The sequence below is a fragment of the Saimiri boliviensis genome, chromosome 3 (assembly GCF_048565385.1).
Source record: "Saimiri boliviensis isolate mSaiBol1 chromosome 3, mSaiBol1.pri, whole genome shotgun sequence".
Taxonomy (NCBI): Eukaryota; Metazoa; Chordata; class Mammalia; order Primates; family Cebidae; genus Saimiri; species Saimiri boliviensis.
Window position 1 is genome coordinate 98,033,402 of NC_133451.1, and position 22,262 is coordinate 98,055,663.

General features: G+C 35.1%; 1 protein-coding gene across 1 annotated transcript in view; it reads left to right on the forward strand.

Annotated features, from left to right (window-relative positions):
• Positions 1–22,262, forward strand: part of ARHGEF38 (Rho guanine nucleotide exchange factor 38) — a 131,869-nt gene that overhangs the window by 93,520 nt on the left and 16,087 nt on the right. Inside the window, exons 6-10 of the mRNA XM_003929492.4 lie at positions 3,182–3,381; positions 6,578–6,711; positions 11,755–11,859; positions 13,260–13,379; positions 16,757–17,068. Coding sequence (XP_003929541.3) covers positions 3,182–3,381; positions 6,578–6,711; positions 11,755–11,859; positions 13,260–13,379; positions 16,757–17,068 — 871 coding nt within the window. The remainder of the gene's footprint in view (positions 1–3,181; positions 3,382–6,577; positions 6,712–11,754; positions 11,860–13,259; positions 13,380–16,756; positions 17,069–22,262) is intronic.

Below are 22,262 nucleotides of genomic sequence, written 5' to 3' on the forward strand. Positions count from 1 at the left end.
CACTTGTAAGAATTAGACAGTTTCTTAAACAGGTTTTCAATCGACACTCCTTATTTTGGTATCTGGCCCCTCACTCCCTATTTCATTGGATAACCAGTGACCCCAACTGATTAACATTTGCAAAATGATTAAACATTCCCTCACCATTTCACTGGTTCTCTCTGGTCTGTTACATCAATTACTATTTATTTATCTCCTTTATGTCTTCTAATTTAACAATTATTATGTATGTCTTTTCACAGTTATCTTTTATTTATGACAAGTGCCATTTATTTGTATAGCAACATAGAGTTTCTTTTAAAACTGATTTAGGTGTTTTAAAAGGAGAGTAAGTTGAAAAAACTCAGTAACAGAATGGATGCTTGTGGCTATGGTAAAATAAATATTAAATTTAGGATGCTTGTGGTCATGAAATAAAGGAAATTCAAAGTAATATAATCAATAGTTATATAATTATTCTTTTTGGCTTATTTTCTCCTTCTCATTAAGAAATATAGATGTGCTGCATGTTGAATATCTACTTTTTTTTGTTTTCCAGTATAGTGTTTATATTATTTAAATGTCATTTTCATTTTTGTTGTACTTTTTTTCTTGTATTTGATGTGAAACTCCACAGCAAAACTGGAAGCTGCTAGAACAAAGCCAGCTGTGTTTACTCGACTTTGTAGAGACCCAAAAATAATTTGTAATGAGATTAGTCTAGCTACTTTTGGCACTAAATACTTGCCAAAGTATTCATGATAAGACAGAGGAAGATGAAATAGAATTACAAATTAATAAGTTGTTTAGTTTTTAGCCCAATGTGTATGGGAAACTGTTACACATTTGTTTACTTAGTGGGAGAGTCATGGGATAATTGACTTCCTGGCTGAGATGGGTTATATCACACATAGGACTCATCTGCCTCGCATGGTTAACAGAACTTAATCTTACTGTGGGAGATTAGATGGGGTGAATTTTGTGGCATTGAATGTATGGAGCATTATTATCTTATAATATTCCTGCTATATTTTCTACCATATTGCTTTTCTGTGCAATGCAGATATCAGAATATCATTGCTCATCACTTGGGCAACTGTCTCAAGTATGTATATGAAGACAAAAGTGACTAGGAGATTTCTCATTTTTGAGAATACCATTTTTAGGATTTGTATTTATGACTTTTAGGAGAAACAATATTCATTTATAATTACTATTATTGTCATTTGAAACATAAAAGGGAGAGAGAGAACTTTGATGCCAAAGAGTGATGAAAAAAAGTAGTGATACAATCTAAACACAACTAAAGAGCCTAAGTTGGTTTTTTGATAGATTTGGATAAGAAAGAAATGAGGGAAGCTCAAAGATACAAGTATAGCCTTTACTACATCTGAGTTATTGTTTTTTAATAATTAAAAATAAAAGTCTTTTGTTACAAAAGACCACACTAATAAACTATTTCATTAAAGTTGAATTTATATTGATTTGAATGTTTGATTATATTTATAATTTGATAGTCTTTTAGCAATTTTTAAAAGATTAAGTAAGTTAACATTTGATAATAATGCAGAAGAAATTCAGATCATATTCATATAGATAATATTATTTCCTCTAATCAAGTTAATATCTTCCATATCCTTAACTTGTCTCTTAAGGGAATTATTTTTACTTAAGTGACTAAACTGTTGTATTATAGAAGAATCTCTGCTTAAGATATATAAGAAAATGTCCTTTATATTCAAAGGTTTTGCTACCGATATACTAGCAGTTAGAAAATATATTTTAACTTTTTTTAGTTTTTTTTTTAATTTTCAGAATAAATACTGAGAACAGTTTTCAGTATTTATAATAGATTTATTTTTAAAATCTACTTCACTCAGTCCTCTTGGAAACCAATAATCAACTTCTCCTTCCCTCCCTCTCTCTGATTCTCTCTTTATCCATCTTTCTCCCTCCTTCCCCATCTATCACCTTCTCTGCTTACCTTCCTTTTTTTCTTCCTTAATAGATTTGGTGCAAATAGGTATGAAGTAGAGGATACAGCCTATTAAAGCAATTCTTTACTTCCTTTCAAATCTTTAATATTTATTCTGGTTCTCTTTTTTCAAAATTGTCGCCTTTTGGTTTGCTTTAGTCTTTATCTCTCTGATACCTTATGCTATCATAATTTTCTCTGCATGTGAACAAAATTCCTCAGTCATTTATTCACGGTTTTGGAAAAAACATTCAATATAAAATAAAAGCATATTACAGAAAATCTGAGAACTCTATCATTTCTCAGTCTACAAATGTGCATTGAGACATTGAGAGAACACTGTATGCCATGCTGGAGACATAGTGGTGACAGGAAAACTAATCATAAACTGGTAAATAGGGAAACAGATGATTCCAGATAGTGATAAGTGATGTGTTAAAAATAAAATGGGGAGATGTGATAGTGACTAGTGTATGTTTGTGAATGTATGTGCATGTGCATCTGTATGTCTGCACATGTGTGCATGTACATGTAGCAATACCCTCTTTTTTTTTTTTTTTTTTTTTGGGACAGGCTCTCACTCTCACTCTGTTGCCAAGGCTGGAGTGCAGGAACTCACTGCAGCCTCGACCTCCCAGGCTTAAGCAATCTGCCCACCTCAGCCTTCTGAGTAGCTGAGACTACAGATGTGTGCCACCATGCCTGGCTAACTTTTTAATTTTTTTCTAGAGATAGAGTTTTGACATGTTGCCTAGGCTGGTCTTGAACTACTGGGCTCAAGTAATCTGCCCACCTTGGCCTCCCAAAGGGCTGGGATTACAGGCCCCAGCCACTGTGCTTGGCCCCAGACCCTTTCTAATGATACAGCTTTTCTAATTTTGTTTAACATTTTTATACCTGTTTTACTATTCTAATTTTATGGTCAGTCATTTATCCATAGTAGTACATTAAAAAAAATCATTAAAGTATAAAACATCCAGCTGTTGAACCCATTTGGTGGAAAGATATACTTGTTTCTTTTAGGTTTTTGTTTCATAGTAGGGTCTTTCAGCCTTACTTCTTTCTGTCATCTTTTGTGCTTTCTTTTTTTTTTCTTTTAGAAATTTCAGATATACAAATGGAAAAAAAAGAGAAAAGTTTTGTAAGTAATCATAAAAACACACAAAAATGAAAAGGAGTTAATAAAGCATATGTTTGTGAAACTGATATTATTTAACTTTATTGTAGAGGCAAACCAAACTTACTGGACATGGGCTCTTTGATGATCAAACCAATTCAACGTGTGATGAAATATCCTTTATTACTGTGCGAACTTCGGAATTCCACCCCTCCCTCTCACCCAGATTACAGAGCACTGGATGATGCCTTTGCTGCTGTGAAGGACATTAATGTTAACATCAATGAACTTAAGAGAAGGAAAGATTTAGGTAGGAAGACATATGATGAATTGTTTATTTTCCATTATTGGAGTGTTTGCTTTATGTTTCTGAGAATCAGAACATTTAAGTAGTTATAATAGCTGCAGCGAACTGATCATTTGAAATCTAGAATTAGAAGCTGGGGAGAAGAAGGAGAAGAGTAAGAGGCACAAAAAATGACATTAAAAAATAAATCAAACAGCCATATACTCAATCTCATTGTACCACTGCACTCCTGGTGACATATTATGGGCTGAAGATACCCATTGGATATAGTCCTCCTGTCACTGGAGATACGTGTGGTAAGAAGGAGAGACAGCCAGTTGAGTTGCAACATCACTGGGAAGTAAATGCAGAAAGCATCTGGGAAAGGGGCAGATCCAGATTGGGGGGCCATCTAGTATGTTGAATTCATCTGATTCTGGCACACAGAAAATGGAGTTTTGGGGGCAATAATTTCTCTACTCATGTGAGCAAGTATACTTCTTTCTAGAATTAACAAATTATTGTTAACTATTTGTAAGCTAAAATATAAAATTGATGTTTAATGTAAAATTTCAAAACAGAAGGGATAATTACATGGTTCCTATACCTCCTAGATAATTGTTCCTATAATCCCAGGGATAATTACATGGTTCCTATACATTCCAGAGGTAGTAATGCATTGAGCTAGGCTATGGGTCTCCCTCAGTGTGATGTATGTTCATATAAGTTCTTAGTTGGCATTGTACTCCTAATATTAAATCTCAGTTTGACATTAAAGACATAGCAGGACTTTTGAGCTAACTGGTCCAATCACTTTATTGGTCTTTGTTTTATTTTCTGATATTTATTTTAAAAGTCATATATTTATATTAGTAAATTAAAAAGAAAGGTATAGAGTAAAAAGTAAATGTTATGGAGTAAAAATACTCCCTGAACAAAATGAAGAGATAGTCTACAAAGGATTACTGTCTAGACTATATAATTATTGACATTAAATCAACAGAAAAACATTTTATACAAAAAGCTTAATAATAAAAAGAAGTAATTTGCAGTTTCAAAATTCTAAGCTCCATTTATACTCAAGGAAATGTAATCTGACATACCATTTCCAGTCGAAGAAACTGGGTGGCGGGGGGGTAGTAATGAATAATGCTAAATGTTCAGTCTCAATCTACACATGAGAATGTACATTGGAATCAATAGTTTAGAGAACAATTTGACAATATCTAGTAAAGTTGAAGATGCACAGACCAGGAACTCAAAAAATGAATTTCTAGGTATTTGCTCTAGAGAAACTCTTGCCCATGTGCTCAAAGAGAGATATACTGGTAACTAGCATTGTTCACAAATGCAAATAAAAAAGACACATTAATCCAGATAGTGGATAAACTGCATATACACTGTAATACCACAAGAAGATAAAAATTAACTAAATAAAAATATATGTATCAATGGGTTAATCTCAAAAACACAATCTGGAGAGTTTTTTTTAAGCAACTTTGCAAGTGGTAGAAAAATATGTGCAAGGTGATATTACTTTATAAAGTTTTAAAATATTCAAAATATATTATATTATTCCAAACATCCACAATAAAGGCATTAAAATGGATACAGGTATAATAAGCCCCATTATTTAGGATAACAATTCCTTTTAGGGATTAGACATGGAGATCAGGGGTGTCTCAACTGTTTGGTGAAGTTTTATTTTTTAAAGACTGGGAACAAAGCAAAATGTAAGACTTGAAAAGATTTGGATAATGGCTGTTATATTATTCTTTATATTTTTCTGTTTGCTTAAACTATTTCAAAGTTTAAAGTTTAAACTATCTTCAAAGTTTTGAAGAGTAAAATATTCTTCCCTTCCCACCACGATTCCAGTTTGCACAACTAACATTTTATTGTTTTCTTCAAACATTCTATGTCTTCTTTTCTCTTCTCTCTTTCTCTTTCTCTTCTTCTCCCTCTCTCCCTTTTCCTTCTTTCCATCCTTCTTGCAACATACACGGTACTACATTTTGCTTTTGAAAAAATTATATATCATGAACATTCTTCCAATTAATATTATCTTCTTTTTAATCTTTCCACAGCATTTGATTTATGAGTATATCATAATTTATTAAGCTAGTTCTCTAAGGATAAACATTTAGATGTTCCTAATACCTTGCTGTTAGAAAAAATGTTGTAGCCAATAAAACTTTGTATATTTGATTATGGAAAGCAGATTTCTCTGCATGAACTTCCTGGTAATAGACTATGAATATTTTCCTTTTTGTTAGTTTCTGACAAATTGTTTTCTACAAAAATGTATTGGTTTAATCCTCGTCAGCAGGATTCTGTAAGATTGCCCATCTCCCTACATCTTTACCAACACTGAATGTTAGAGATATTTAACGTTTTCAACAATACGAAAGGTGAAAATGATTGCAAAGATAAATACATGAAACTCAAAGAGAGGTTATTCAGCTTGCCCCAAATCTCTCAGCCAGTGAAGAGCCATTCTAGGATCTGAGGTCTCCTTACATTGGGTACAGTTGTCTTGCTTTTTTTTTTTTTTTTTTTTTTTTTTTTTTTTTTTTGAGACAGAGTCTTGCTCTGTTGCCCAGGCTGGAGTGCAGTGGCATGATCTTGGCTCACTGCAACCTCCATCTCCCGAGTTCAAGCAATTCTCCTGCCTCAGCCTCCCGAGTACCTGGGACTACAGGCACACACCACCACGTCAGGCTAATTTTTGTCTTTTTAGTAGAGATGGGGTTTCACCATATTGGCCAGGCTGGTCTCAAACTCCTGACCTCAGGTGACCCGTTGGTCTCGTCCTCCCAAAGTGCTGGCATTACATGTGTGAGCCACTGTGCCCTACTGAGTTGTCTTTTCATTAGTTAGATCTTGATTCTCCCATTCCAGAGGCCCCAGATAATAAATGTATTATCTGAGATGAGAGGTAGAAATTTTTTCTAGTATCAGGGATTTCTTTAATATTGTAGATAAATAAAACTTGAGCCTTGAGGGGCTTTTGTCCTTGTTTCTGGAGGTCAGTGCGGTGGGTACCTGACTGGGACATGGCTGGGCAATGGGGCTGGAGCATATGACCTCTGCAGCAGAGGCTCGAAAATCATATACATCTTTATCTTGAATATAAATACTAATCTTGAAAGCTTTGGGTGAAGTGCACACTTGCTATGCTGCGTATGTTCAGCTATGTTATTACACTCTCCCTTTTCAGTTCTAAAATACAAGAAGAATGATGAGGATGAATCACTTAAAGACAAATTGTCTAAACTAAATATTCATTCAATTAGCAAGAAATCAAAAAGAGTGACAAATCATCTGAAGATTCTGACCAGAGGAGAATCGCAGGTAATTTTTCTTTTTGGACCACCCACCTTTTCCCAGGGAACATGAATGCTGGTATTTTCATGAGTTTTTTTTTTTTTTTTTTTTTTGGTGAGGGCTATTTCTAGAATACTGAGAATCAAGGTAATTGTCCTATGCTGTTCTCTCTCTCTCTCTCCCTCTCTCTCCCTGCCCCCACCCTTTCTGGAAAATAGGGATGGGAGTGGGAATAGGATTGACACTGTCTTAGTTGTGGTGTTTCTACTCAAGAAACAGACAAAGAAGAGATATGGACATATGACATGGAACATAAAGTTGCCCTAGGAGTCCTGACATTCACCACCAACCAACACACATTCTCCCTCCAGGCAATGCCCTCTTCCATCCTGTTTTACTTCTGTTCTTAAAAGTCGTACTTTTCTTTAGGGTTCCCTTGGTATTCCTTTTATCATTACTTCATCTATAAAAGCCAAGTGTTTAGAGGCATAACTTAGTGCAATTTTTTTCCTACTCCTTATCCCCTTCCTCTTCCCTTACTCCCCAGATGCACATTATATTAGTGAGCAACAGTCCTGTGTCAGCTGTTTAGCCTAGCTTGAGCCACTTTCATCCCAATCCCTAGTAAATAATGGATGGGTTAGCAAAAACTCTTAAACTTTAATGGGCATTAAGAATTACCTGAAAAGCTTGCTGAAAGACAGATTCTAGGGTGCCACCTGACTCAAGGGTGCAATCTAGAAGTCTGTATTTTTGCAAACACTCCAGGTGCTTTGAAGCCAATGATCTTAAAGTAAGTTATCAATGGAACACACTTGTGACTCTTTGAGAATAGCAAGATACAAAGTTCATGGTCCTGAGATAGTAATACAGTGGGCTTCTAACGAAGGTTAGTGAGGCTAGCTCTTAGTACACTATACAGCAGTTATTTTTTTCTTTTCATTTGTCTGTTTTTGTCACTCATATATTAATATCTCAAAGATTTTTGGTTTAAACAAGAGGTATCTGTATGGTGGTTCATGTTGGTTTCAGATGGCTTATGGTAGCTGCTGTGGTCTTTTCTCTTTTTTCCACTAAGTCTTTGCAGCTTTCTTACCACTTTAGGTAGAAGCAGCCCTTTCATCCTTTGGAAGGGGCTAAGACTCTGTATTTTAATCTGGACACTATTCATATTTGCAGGAGTCAGTACAGAGAAGAAATTAAGAAAAACATATTTGACATTATCCAAACCTGAGTTTAAACCCTACCTCTGCCACTTAGTAAATATTTGTTTCGGGGCACATAACAAATTTAATGTAATCATCTGTAAATTGGGATTCTCCTAGTACTTAACAAATGGGATGGTTGTGAGGATTAAATGAGAAGATGCATATATAAAGAAAGCATGTAACATGGTGTGTAAGCACTCAATATACTTTGGCTGTCATTATTATCATAAATATCATCATTATTATTTTATATCATCACCTTGTACAGTTATTTACCTTCGAATGTGCAGACTTTTTCTATCCAATGTAAAGTTCTTCATACATGGTGTATTAATCATATTTTTTTAACTTTCTGTATTTTATAATGTTTTGATATTTTAAAATACCTCTCTGGCTGAGCAGAGACTGTCCTTGTAGGGGTAGCCAATTCTTAGGGATAGTAAATGGCTGGAACACAACTTTCATATGCAAACCAATCAATCTTGATCATATAGCTTTAACCATATCCTTATTTAACTCTTAACACACCAAGCCAATATCTCCCTGCCCTAAATTATCCCAGAGCCCAGTACGAGCAACTAGAGATTACCCCTATATCCCAAAGCCCATTGGAGTTATTTAAAATAGCCAATCCTAAACTGTTTACTCTGCCCCTGCCTTGCCTTTTCCAAGGAAATCCCAAAAGAAGTTTTGGTCTAGACTTTTTCTTTACTCCTATGTTCTGCCACTGCGTGGCATGTGATGACTCCTCTCTCTGGGACCTGTGAGTATAATAAACTTCCTCCTTCCAAGCCTTGTTGTTGTTTCCTCTTGTGACTGAATTTACCAAAATGTATATTCTTAGAACACAAGGCAGGAATTACTATTGTATTTACTTCTTTATATCCTTCTAGGGGCTAACTGGGTCCACTGCATGTAAGAGGATCCTCTTCTCAATGTGGAACTGTAATGTAAGAAGTTTGGGACATTTATGGGATATGCTCACAGATCAGAGAAAGGGCAATGAAGACATTTCAACTAGAGACAATCATATTAAAATCAAATTGGAAATTTATTTGAGAAGCCCTCATAGGCATGTGTAAATGTAGTGCAAACAATTCTTCCCCAGTCTTTGGGATTTTGCTTCTGACTCAGGACAATTCCATTAAGGAAAAATAGCCAGGCTCTAATTCTGGGCAGGCTTTTGAATAAGTTGTTATATTCTTTAACATATTTATCATCAGCTTCTTATATTTTTCAATTGTGAACTAAAAGTGAATTATAGTTAAAATAGCCTGAAGGGATATTAATTAGATTTTTCCCCTTAATCTTTTGAGAGGATGTCCTGTCAGCAATGAAGCATGTTACTGTTAATCAGAAAATCAGCTGCATAGGCTGGACTGGAAAAGAGATAAATCTCAAATCAATCAATTTTGCACTTGTCAGAAGCTCAAGTGAAATATTGGTAGAGTTAGGGTATAAAGCTATTAGGAAGATTCTATTCAATTCATCATACATATATTGAACTCTCTTGTACCCAGCACCATGTTAGAGATTGGGAATACAAAGATGAACAGGTGTAGGTTTTGAATTCAGGCTGCTTTGCCTTGAATCCTGATCCTATTACACCATCTGTAAGTTTCTTTAACTCCACATATTAACTAGGGTAAAGGCCACATATCTGTCACAAAGAGATTCCAAAGGCATAAGAGCCTAAATCAGATAGTTATTTATTTCTCTCTCTCTCTCTTTTACTCTTTTTTTTTTTTTTTTTTTTTTTTTTTTTTTTTTTTTTAGAGACAGGGTCTTGCTCTGCTGCCCAAGCTGGACTAGAGTGCAGTGCCGAGATCACAGCGCACTGCAGCCTCAAACTCCTGGGCTCTAGCGATCTTCTCACCTTAGCCTCTCAAGTAGCTCAGACTACAGGCATGTGCCACCGCTCCTGGCCTCTCTCTCTCTTTTAAGAGTCCTGAGATGTGAATCCAAATGAGCTCTGCTTCATAAGATCCTTCAGGAAACCAGTTCCCCCAGTGATTTTTCTTAACATATTGTCTTCATCTGTCTGGTTGAAGCTGGATTCATGCCCTGTCTTCTTTCAATGTTATAAGGCCAAAACTCAGACATGAAAAACAAGGCTTCATCCATAACCTATATGCACAAACCCGGTTACCAGGGCAGAGCCAGCTGCAAGGGTTTCTGAGAGTAGTCTCTAGCAGGACAGCCAAGTGTCCAGCTTGAACTAGAGCTGTGGATTCTATCAGTAAAGGGACAGCAGGAGGAATGTTAACCATCTCTGCCACATCTCCTAAAACTTCTGTTTCTTTATCTCTAAAATGGGAGTAATCATAATTCCATTATATATGTGTAAGGATTACAATGAGGAAATGGAAGAAAGGTGTTGGCAGTGTCTGGAACATAGTCAGTATTTAACAAAGGTTCACTATTATTTTCATTAAAACAACAATACTTAATCTAAAACAACCAAAATCCATCAGCAGAGAGACTCACTTAAATCATTAACCAGGATAATGAGAGCACATAGGAGGGAGCACTTAATTTTCTACAGTGGGAAGAATAGGAGAAGACAGAGGATTTACAGAATGGGTGACATCTGAACTAGTCCTTAAAAATAAACAGGATTTTGCAAGGCAGGAAATGAACAGCAGCATATTCCACCAAAAGAAAACAGCATGGAAAAGGCTTGCTTATAGGAAAGTAGAATTGGGCAATATTTTTCACAGTGTGATTCTTGAGCCTTCTACTTTAGAATCATCTGGTTCCCAGCTAAGATATATAAAACAAAGTATCTGGTGATGGCTCCTTGGAAACTGCATTTTAAAAAATCTGCCCATACATTGTTATACACACTAGACTGAGTTGGAGCATAGCAACCCTAAGGCAGAGGATGTTGGATTTTGTGGGGATTACAACGAACTCTGCTGCCTATTTAATCAAAAGCTTTCTAGACAAACAATATTAAGAAGTTTAAAAATAAAATGAAATGTCACAATTTTTGATCCATTTGGTTCTAATGCCAACCACCTTAAATTTAAAATTACATGAACCAAGAACAGCCATGGTTGTCACCCAGTGCCAAACTTAACAATACACACCCAATCCATGAAGCATTTGCATGTTCACACAGATTTTGCCAGCATCAGGCTGGTTACAATATTGTTTTGTAGCCATTTTGATTGCCAAGAAATACTGCTTGCTATTAATAGCAGTAATCAATGTGTGCTCCTAGAAATTGCCACAGCATAAAAAGCATATTTTTCCAAATTCTAATGGATGTACACGTGAGATGACAAAAAATAACTGAACACATGTGACCACTATTTTAACTCTGCTGAGTTATCTTAACAGAACTATTTTTGCTAAGATTATATATTATCCTTCAAATTTGAATTGATAAAGAATTTTCACATTTCTTTAACCATGAATCCAAGAATTTTTACAAAAAAGCACTGTGAAATAAGTTGGAATGAGTCATGTGAACAAAACAGTAAGTTCCAGGCAATAGATCAAATGTAGCTATTTTATTAACCCCAAAATGTAATACAATTTGAGTATATACCTAACATATGCCATTAAAAACTACAGAGAAAGTTTTATAATCCCACAGCTACTATGACATGAGTGAAGCTATGTGAAAATTAACAGCAAGTTGAGCTACAGGATTTGGCTTTGCTACACTAATTGAAGATCAGTTGTGCTATGTATCAACAGAAAAAGTATGTGTTAAGACAGACAGTGTATCATCAAATGTTTTCATATCAACAAAGAATTTTCTTTTGTCATGTGCTGGACCAATATTGTATGTGCTTTTTAAAAAAATATCCATTTCATTTGAGTTATGAAAATAATTTCACATATGTTTTAGGTTAAAGACAATACCTTTAACAGAGAAGAAAAGCTATTTAGATCTTTAGAAAAGACTGTGAGGCATTGTGTGAAGAACATTTCACTCTGTCTTCAACACATACAGGTAGGTGAGACACAACTGTTTTCAATGTTCTACAGGAACATCTGATACAAAGCACTGATTTCCACGGTTATTTTGAAGACTAAGTGTGATTGTTCCTTCATTTTGTGACACTGGATCAAAATTGGAAAGCTGCAAACTGCTGGTAAAGGAAGCAAATATAAAGAGGCATTTTGCCGTTTGACCCCTTACCTGCTCCACCGTCTCCCTAGTCCAAATAGCCATATTGTGGGACTTTTTTGTTCAGATGATTGCCTCATGGACTATCAGTATGCTTTCTTTATAACAGAAATGAGTTCATTAACACAGAATTGCATGAGACAGAAAATTTGTTTGATTGTACGAACACATCTCTTTCTAGTACCTAAAATAAATACAAAAATCAATGTAAAGAAAAATAAATTGAACTATTAACAATAATATGCAAATACTCCCACGAGATTATGTTAGAAAACAGAAATACTCCCAGAAATTACCAGTCCCATAAGAGGTTGTCCTAACTCTTTGAGAATCACTGACTTCAACCAGCCAATTCGAGTACAGTATAATTCTGCTCAGTAGAAAAACCAGTCAGAGGTTTCTTCTAATGGATCTCATAAAGAGGAAACTGTCCTTCATGCCACTTTGACAATGGCTATGACCATGGGACTTAGAAAGTTAGTAGTGTTACATGTAAATCAGTTACTAAATGGTTCCCTTCTATATTCCAGAAGTTTTTCTCTTGGATATCTGTTTCTGGAAGCAGATATTTGCACTCTTCGAAAAAATATCACAATAATTTGGAGACAAGTTACATAAGAACAGGTACCATTCTGTTCTTATTTATCATCTGACACAAAGCCTGATTTTACAATCAGATTTGCTCTTTTCTTCCGAAAGTGCTGCCTTCTTTGAAAAGAACACCAAAAACAGTTGTAACAGCCAGAGTAGTGGGAACCCTGTCCTTTATCTTTCAAGGAGTAAATGTCTCTTGGGAACATCTACAGGGAAGTCTTTTATTTTCACTAATGGATTCAACAAAAAATGTGAGCATCTTCTCTTAAAGAGAGCATTAAATTTTCTAAAGGAAACTGATGAATCAGAGAGGAGTGATTTTAAAAATAAGGAATATGTAAGAATTGCAAGCTAAAGAATAGCTAATGAGGGAATTTTAAATGGACGATGTTTAATCAAAGAGGGTTGTATACAAAGTATTATGAGAAAGTGACATAAGGAAAATGTAAAACAATACATTCTTCCAAGCAACCTGATTGTACAGACTATTTATAAAATTTTTGTTGTTCCTTTAAAAAAAAAAAAAAAAAAACCTCTCAGTGATAATTAAGGGTGATGCTGATGAAGTCCACATTAATTATACTGACCTCAGAACCTGCCATTTTTGTAACTTTGTTCTTGGGTTTCAGGATGCCATGCCCTTGGCTCTGCAGAGTGTAATGGACCTTCAGGAGATTTCACACAACAAAGATGATGAAATGGGCTATTCTGGGACCCTAAGTAATGCCTTAAATCCATGTCATGACTTTGTAAGTTATTTATATTCACAGATAAATGCAAATTAAATAGTGAGGTTGAAAGGAAAGCTGCTTTTCATTTATTTTTCTGGAGACAGAAATAAAGCATGCACTAAAGCAAATACTAATGTCAAAATTAGTATATTTAAACAGGGGATTTTTTCAATCATTAAATATTTTTAAAGTGAATTAGTGAGGATTTTACTATAATGGAAATTTAAGATGACCACAGACTGTGTTTCTAGAGGTAGCCAGTGTCAGTGTAGCTTTTAAAATCAATATTTAATCTAGTCTGCATGTGAAATATTAAGACTTTATTAAGTTAGAAAGCTATGCTTTTTTTTTTTCTTTTTTCTTTTTTTCTGGGACAGGATCTGGCTCTGTTGCCCAACCTGGAATGCAGTGGAACAATCACAGCTCACTGCAACCTCTGCCTCCTGGGTTTAAGCAATCCTCTCTCCTAGACTCTCAAATAGCTGGAATGACAGGGGCACACCACCACACCTACAAGATTTTTTGCATTTTTTGTAGAGGCAGGGTTTCACCACGTCGCCCAGGCTGGTCTCCAACTCCTGAGCTCAATCAAGCTATGGTTTTCTTAAACAAGTCTCTGGAAATGCCCTGCGTCCTTAAAGAAGGAGCAAAGGTACTCTCTAAGGATATGACACTTATTAAAACACTATACACTGGAAAGCAAACCCTTCCTATTGACAGAGACTTTTATTTAAGAGCTGTATGTTATATCTTTTGTTCCATGGTAAAATATTTATTTTCTAAAAGTTCCATAAAATATATCTTATGTATCATAAAAACATGCTTCAGCCAGTAACGCATTTTAGTAGTAAGCTACTCTGGATAATATTAATTTTAATTTAGTGCCTTATGTTTCTAAAGGCATTATTATTTCATAGTAGTATTTCAAGAGTTATATAGAAGATATAATAGACTGATCATCTTAAAAGTGGCATTTTCATTGGCATTATAGGCATTTGGGGTAAGACAAATCTTCATGGAGTGGCCCTTTTGTTGAAGGATGTTTAATATTTTTGGCCCACCAGGCTCAAAATCTCAGTGACATCCCCCCACATCAAGACATTGTGACAATCAGTGAAGGGCCCCAGATACTTCCAAACCCTAGGAAGTCATACAGCTCCCAATCTAGTAGAAAAACTATGCAGAAGCATTTTGCTGCTCTGGCATGGCAGAATGGAAAGTCAGGCTTACATCTGAGCTAATATGATAGAGAAACAGGTCAATCACGGATGGATGGATGGATGGATGGATACAAACAGATAGTGATAGTGATGATGAGATAGACAGATTCATGTTTTTACAATATATGTTTAATGGAAAAGGTGTGGCTAGTTCTTTATGTATTTTCCACATTTATATTACAGAAAGCACACATTCTAGAAGTCTTCAAAGGTTTGCTCTTTAGCTTAATTCCAATACATTAAGTTAATATGTATTTATTGAGTACCAACTGAAAGCGTGGTATGTAGCTTCTCCCTCAGCAAGCTTGCTCCAGACTTTGACAGCAAGAAGAGAGAAGGTGTCCTGCATACCTTGCATAAAGCCACAAAATGATTAATTAGGCTAAGTTAAATTAATTGTGAGAAAGCTCAATATGAAAGTAATTTTTATGGATAACATGCATACAATTCTTTTTAAAAATCAAATATTAAGGACTCAAAATATATCTAAAGTCAGAGCGGTTGTTCTTATCTAACCATGAGTGATATATATCGACACATTTTGTTAGGACAAAATATTAAAATCTAATTCTTATTTGTTCTAACCACAATTCCTATGTAAAGGTGAATCATTTTATGTCTATAAGTCACTGGAGATATATATATATATATATATATATATATATATATATGTGTGTGTGTGTGTGTGTGTGTGTGTGTGTGTGTGTATATATATATATAATTATATTGTAATACTGTAATTAGATTACCTGTAGAATCTAGTCAAGTCACAAACACAGTAATTTATCCCAGATATGGTAAACAGATTCTTTGCCTATCAAGGGATTCATTAAACAGTCTGTAGGTGTATATTATCTCGTAAGCTAGACATCAAATTTAATTTGTGTTGGCTATTTCTGGTGCCAATAAGAGATTGGTTTCCCTCTCTTCTAGATTTCCCATGAGTTCACACAATGTTACCAGGGGCCATTTAAGTTAACTAATACAAGCTGCTGCTCAGACATTGATTCTCTAGGATATCTTTTCGGTTACAAAAGAGAAACCTACTTCCAAATTATAAAATAATCATGTAACCCAACCATATATGATAAAGCGTAAAATAGGGCAGTCAGCAAACATAAAACAGAAGAGAAATAGAAGAAATTAAATCTAGGATGATCAGGTTATCTCATGAAGTTGGGTGGTTATATGAAGTTCATTTTCAGTGATTCAGACCAAAAAGTGTAAACAGTTTAAGACACAGAAACAGCATCAGCTTCATCCTTTAACATATTTAAAACAGACCTTATAGGTCAAGGTGACAGGATTGTTTCAGCCCAGATATTCAAGAACATCTTGGGCAATAGACAGACCATACCTCTACAAAATATTTTAAAAATTAGCCAAGCATGGTGGCACATTCCTGTAGTTTCAGCTATTCAGGAGGCTGACGTGGGAGGATGGCTTGAGTGGAGGCTGCAGTGAGCTGAGAAAGAGTCACTGTACTCTAGCCTGGGTGATGGACAGAGTGAGACCCTGTCTCAAAATTAATTGAATAAATAAATAAAAATAAAATAAGTTATAACTCTGTGGTCATTTATTAAAATACCTTTATTAAAGGGTTACTAGCTCTATAGATGGTATAATTCCACTACCAAAAATAAGTCTCCAGGATAGTCAGGGATTTGGGGCTGATATGGGAAGAATAGGGTACAGTCTCCTATGGACTAAGGATATGGACTATATTCCTTTTGCTGCTAGCAAAAGGTGGGAGTGATTTGGTGAATCTTTTACACAGTCTTGGTAGTCAACAGCTAGAGATTCCCCCTACCCCCAAGAGCTGGCTCTGGGATAAGAAAGAAGTGGAATGAAAAACTGTTGAAGGAGATAATGGCAAAACCAAAGACTGTAGAGAAAAAAGTAGAGTTACAGTTTGGATGAGCTGGCTTTAACTTTTGTATTCCTCTTCCTGCTCACTTTTTAGGTTCAATGTTACAATCTAGAACCCCTGTTTTGAGTCTTTGAGTAGCTTTAGATAGACATAAAAATGATCAGATCCTCTTTTAACGTGGCTAGATGCATTCCTGTTTTCTTTTGTGCTTCTCGTGGGGGAAAAGGTAAGCCTGTGGAAAACAGCAATGCACAAGGTATGAGCTGATCCTCTCTCTGAAATGGGCTCATTTTTTCTTTTGACAGGCATCTCACTTACAGAGACTCACCCTGACCCCTTTGTCAGCCCTGCTGTCCTTATTCCCAGGGCCACACAAGCTCATCCAGAAACGCTATGACAAACTGCTGGACTACAACAGCTACCTGCAGCGATCAGCAGGAGATGAGTCAGACTTAGCCAAAAAGGAGTATGAGGCCCTCAATGCCCAGCTTGTGGAAGAGCTCCAGGCATTCAACCAGGCTGCTCGGAGGATTCTGTCGAACTGTTTGTGCAGCTTCATCACCCTCCTTAGGGACCTGATGCTCTCGGCACAGCAGGCTTACTCCACACTTGTGCCGGTAAGCGCACCACCAACACTCGGCTACCTTGGCCTATCGGATCTGCTAGAAATCACATCCATGCAAAAGCCCCGTTGAGAGTGTGCATATGTGTGCAGTGTGGTGTGTGTGTGTATTTATTTTACCTAAAACCAGTCAGATACTCTCCCGCTCCTTATCTGTCTTTTCCACGGGGAGCTCAAAGAGGGTTTCCTAGTTCAGGTTTACTGTGACTTACACATTTGTAGTTCTTTTTTGGAGATTCCTTTTCAAATGGCCAAACACCTTTCAGTCTTGCTCCACATGTCTGATGCAACATTGAAGCTTATCAACAATTTATGTTTTGTATTTCTTCCTGATCAATAGTTCTTAGATGTTAACTATGATTATTTAAGATGTGGCTCTAAAAAAAAAAGGCCATCTAAGCATAATGAAAGATGCAGGATAACTTTCAAACCATGCTTTGTTTTGATTTCATTTTTCTCCAAGAAAGAGAAGCCTGGTTGTGTGTGTGTGGCTGTGCACGCACGTGCATGTTTACGTGCATGTGTGTGTGCGTGTGTGTAGCTTAGCCTCCCATTAGGATATAATTTTATAATTATATTCCTAATGAGGAAGAAAGATATTTACAACTCATATCAACTTTTAAAAAATAAGCTTGGTTTCTTGGCCTTACATTTCAAGTCCACTAGTTATCACCTGAATGAGATGGTTAGCTACTCAATGGGTAACACCTGGAGCAGAATTAATTGTCCCTACTTTATTTTCTACTGCGTATTAATTAACTTTTAACGTATCCTTTGAATTAAATTAAATTGAATAAACAAGGGCTGTTTACAGGTTCAAAAGTCAAAACTATGTAATGTATAATCAGTTTCACACTCATAACTGTTTTCTACCATTCCATCCCCCATTCCCATCCCCATTTTTATTAGTTTATTTTTATCCATTTAGGGCTTTCTCATGCCAGTAACAATAAATGCAAATATATATTTTTATTTCCTAAAAGCAAAAAACAAAACAGCATATTATATATACCATTCTGCAACTTGCTTTTTAACAATATATTCTGAGGATGCATCTATGATAGTACATAGAGAGCTTCCTTTTTTACAGCTTTATAGTAACTTACTGCATGGCTGTATAATAATGTATAACTAGTTCCTTATTTTTTAAATCACAACTTACTTGTGATATAATTTACATGCCATATATTCCATCTATTTAAAGTATACAATTTGATGATTTTTAGAATATTCACAAGAGTTGTGCAACCATTGCTGCAATCAATTTTTAGACCATTGTCATAACCCCCTAAAGAAACTCTGTACCCATCCACATTTTTTTCCCCAATCTCCCCAGCTTTAGGCAACTATCAATTTACTTTCTGCCTCTACAGATTTGCTCATTCTGGACATTTTGTATAAATGAAATTATACAGTATATGATTCTTTGTGACTGGCTTCTTCTATTTAGCATAATGTTTCAAGGTTTATTCATGCCATAGCATGTTTCAGTACTTCATTATTTTTATTGTCAAGTAATATTCCATTGTATGGCTACACTACACTTTACTTATTCATTTATCAGTTGATGGGCATTTGGGTTATTTCCACCTTTTGGCTGTTATAAATAATGCTTCTATAAATATTCAAGTTTTTAGTAGATACATGTTCTCATTTCTCTTGGGTACTCTATATACCTAGGAGTGGAATTTCTGGATCATATGTTAACTCCATGTTTAACCTTTTGAAAAACTACCAGACTATTTTCCAAAGTGGCTGCATTATTTTACCCCCTCAGCAGTATAGACTGAGAGCTACAATTTCTCCACATATCTTTATTATTATTATTACTATTATTATTATAGCTGTAATAATGGGCGTGAAGTGGTATCTCACTGTGGTTTTTATTTGTATTTCTCTGATCGGCACTCTGTTTAAAACTTATTAAATTGAAGTAATAACTTATATACATTAAACTGCACCAGTCTGAGCTGCACATCTCAGTTTTTGCATATACATCTGTGTAACCACCACCCAGATCAAGATACAACCCCTTTTAAGTTTCCATAAAGATCACTCATGACCATTCCCAGGCACCGAAAGGTAACCATTTTTCTAACCTGTATTACCATAGATTGTTTGACCTGTTTTGTACTTCATATAAATGGAATGATACAATATATATTATTTTTTGCATTAACCTGTCCCTATTGTTCATGTCTTTTCTTTTGATGAGTATTTGAGCTATTTCCAAACTTTTTCTATTACAAATAATGCTGGGATCATGATATGTGGGCAGATGTATTTGTAGGACAGATTTATAGAAGTGATAGAAGTGGGATCTCTGTGTTAAAGGGTAAAGACTTACGTAATTTTGCTAGATATTGCCAAATTCCCTCCTTAACTCTGTACCATTTTGGATTCTCACTTGAAACACTTGAGAAAGCTGGTTTCTCTGGATTTTTGCCAATCTAATAGGTTTCAAATATAATTTTAATTTGCATTTGCTCAAGTATTAGTGAGATTGGGACTCTTCACATTTGAGGGCTATTTATATTTATCTTCCTGTGAGTTCGTTGTTCATGTCTTTTGCTCCTTTTTCTTTGGGTTCTTGATATTTTTCTCCTCAATTTCTAGCAGCAATGGATGTGCTAGGGAGATGATCCTTTTGTTGAGATATAAACTGAGACTACTTTTTCCAAGCTCCCCTTTGTCTTTGACTTCACTTGTGATTTTTTTTTCATGCTGCTTGTTTTTTAAAAAAATATAGTCAAATTTATTAGTTTCATTTTATGGCTTCTAGATTTTGAATCTTATAAAGGACTTCCATATTTTGAGGCTCCAAATAAATTCAGCAGTGTTTCCTCTGGTATGTTTAGGGTTTCATATTTTTTATTTAAATCTTCAATCCATGTAGATTTTATCCTGATTTATGTTGTAAAATGTGGATTTAATTTTATCTTTTTCCACAGGACTTTCCAGTTGCCCCAACATTATTTATTTAAAAATTACTTCTTATTACTACTTTCTCAATGAAACTAATTTAATTTGCAAATTATTCTGAGGTCATGGTAGGAGGTGGGTTCATAAGTTCAGGACAAAGTCAAGGTTTGGCAGGAATTCACTAGTCAGAAAAGACATGTTATTTTAGGTATCTTTGATCCCCACTTTGAATCATGCGATTTTTAAAGGCATCTTCAGTTTCTATTTTAAATAATCTGAGTATCATTCACATTGCAGTCCATAGCAGAAAAAGAGCATAGAGATGCTTTGTTTTTGAAAACTTACCAGTGTCTTAAAGTAAAAGGCATTTTGGAGAAGTTATCCTCATTAAAATGATTTTATTCTATATTTTATATGTAATATATATATTTAAACTTTTTATTTTGTGATACTTATAGATCCATATGCAGTTGTAAGAAGTAATACAGAGATCCTGTACAACCCTCACACAGCTTACCCAATGGTAACACATCTTGCATAACTACAAGTATTTCTGAAAGGCAGAAGTGAATAATGATTAGAGAACACTAGAGTACCTTGTTTTAATACCTGCTCATCGCTATACTACATTGGATAAATTAATGTATCCTTCTGTTTAAATTTTCTCATATGAACTAAAATGAGAATAATAATGTATATAATTTTAAAATTTTTAATTGTATAAAAAATAACACAATTTACCATAAGAATTTTTAAGTGTACAGTTCAGTGGTGTTAAGTATACTTACATTGTTGCATAGTAGCTCTCCAAAACATTTTCACCTTGCAAAACTGAAACTATATTCATTAAATAAATACCCATGCTCCCTCCCCCAAGTCCCTGGCAACCATCATTCTACTTTGTTTCTACAAATTTGACTACTTTAAATAACTCATGTAAATGGAATCATACAGTGTTTGTGTCTGTGACTGCCTTATTTTACTTAACATAATGTCCTCAAGATTCATTCATGTTGTAGCATGCAATGGGATTTCTTTCATTTTTAAATCTGAATATTTCATTGTATATAAAAACCACATTTTGGGCTGGGTGTGGTGGCTCATGCCTGTAATGCCAGTGCTTTGGGAGGCTGAGGCAGGGGGATCACTTGAGGCCAAGAATTTAAGACTAATCTGGCCAACATGGTGAAACCCTGTCTCTACTAAAAATACAAAAACTAACCGGGTGTAGTGGCACATGCCTATAATCCCAGCTACTCAGGAGGCTGAGGTGGGAGAATCACTCTGTCTCAAAAACCAAAACCAAAACCAAAACAAAACAAAATGAAACAATACATTTTGTTTATCTACTCATCCGTCAGTGATCATTTGGGTTACTTTTATCTGCTGGCAATTGTGAATAATGCTGTAATGACCACAGTTGTACAAATATCTCTCCAAGATTCTGCTCTCAATTATTTTAGATATATACCCACAAGTGAGATTGCTGAATTATACAGTAATTCTATTTTTAATTTTTTGAAGAATTCAAAGATCTATTTTTAAATTTCATTTTTATTACAGTTATGCATGCACATACTCAAGTATTCATGTTTGATGAAGAAAAACAATTGTCCTTCACTCTCTCCCTTCATTCGGTTTCTCCTGCCTCAGTAGTAACTACTTTCCAACTCTTTTAGATGATTCTCTTGGTATTTACCTTCATATTTTAAAATAATACTCTCGTGTTGTCACTTCATTATTATTACATTTTAGGTATAATACATTCCACTATGAAAAATGAGGATTTAGCTCTCTCCTCTCTCTATACCCTCACATTTTCTATAGTCAGACATATTCTTTCTATCCCCACCTTCAATACAATTAGTTATATCATAATTTGGTTGAGTTCATATTCAGGGTGCAAAGTATATGATTTTTGTATTAGTCATGATTCCAGTAGGGAAAACATAATGTACTCAAGTGAGGCATTTGGAGAAAAATTTTAATAGAGAAACTATTTACAAAAATGAGAGTATGGCACAGGAAAGCCTTTAGAAATAGTGCCACACCCTGGGCGGGAATATGGGTTGCGGGTACATCTGGGTTTAAAGAAATATGGGAAGGGACCAGTCATAGCAATGTGTGGAGAGAGAGGTGTGTGAAGAGGGTGACTTGATAGGAGCTGTGTTTCTGTCAATACTGTAGAAAGAAAAATTAGAATTTTCTTATCTCATTTTCTTTCCCCATTCTAATTTCCTACAGGTGCTCCTCACTGATGGATTGAT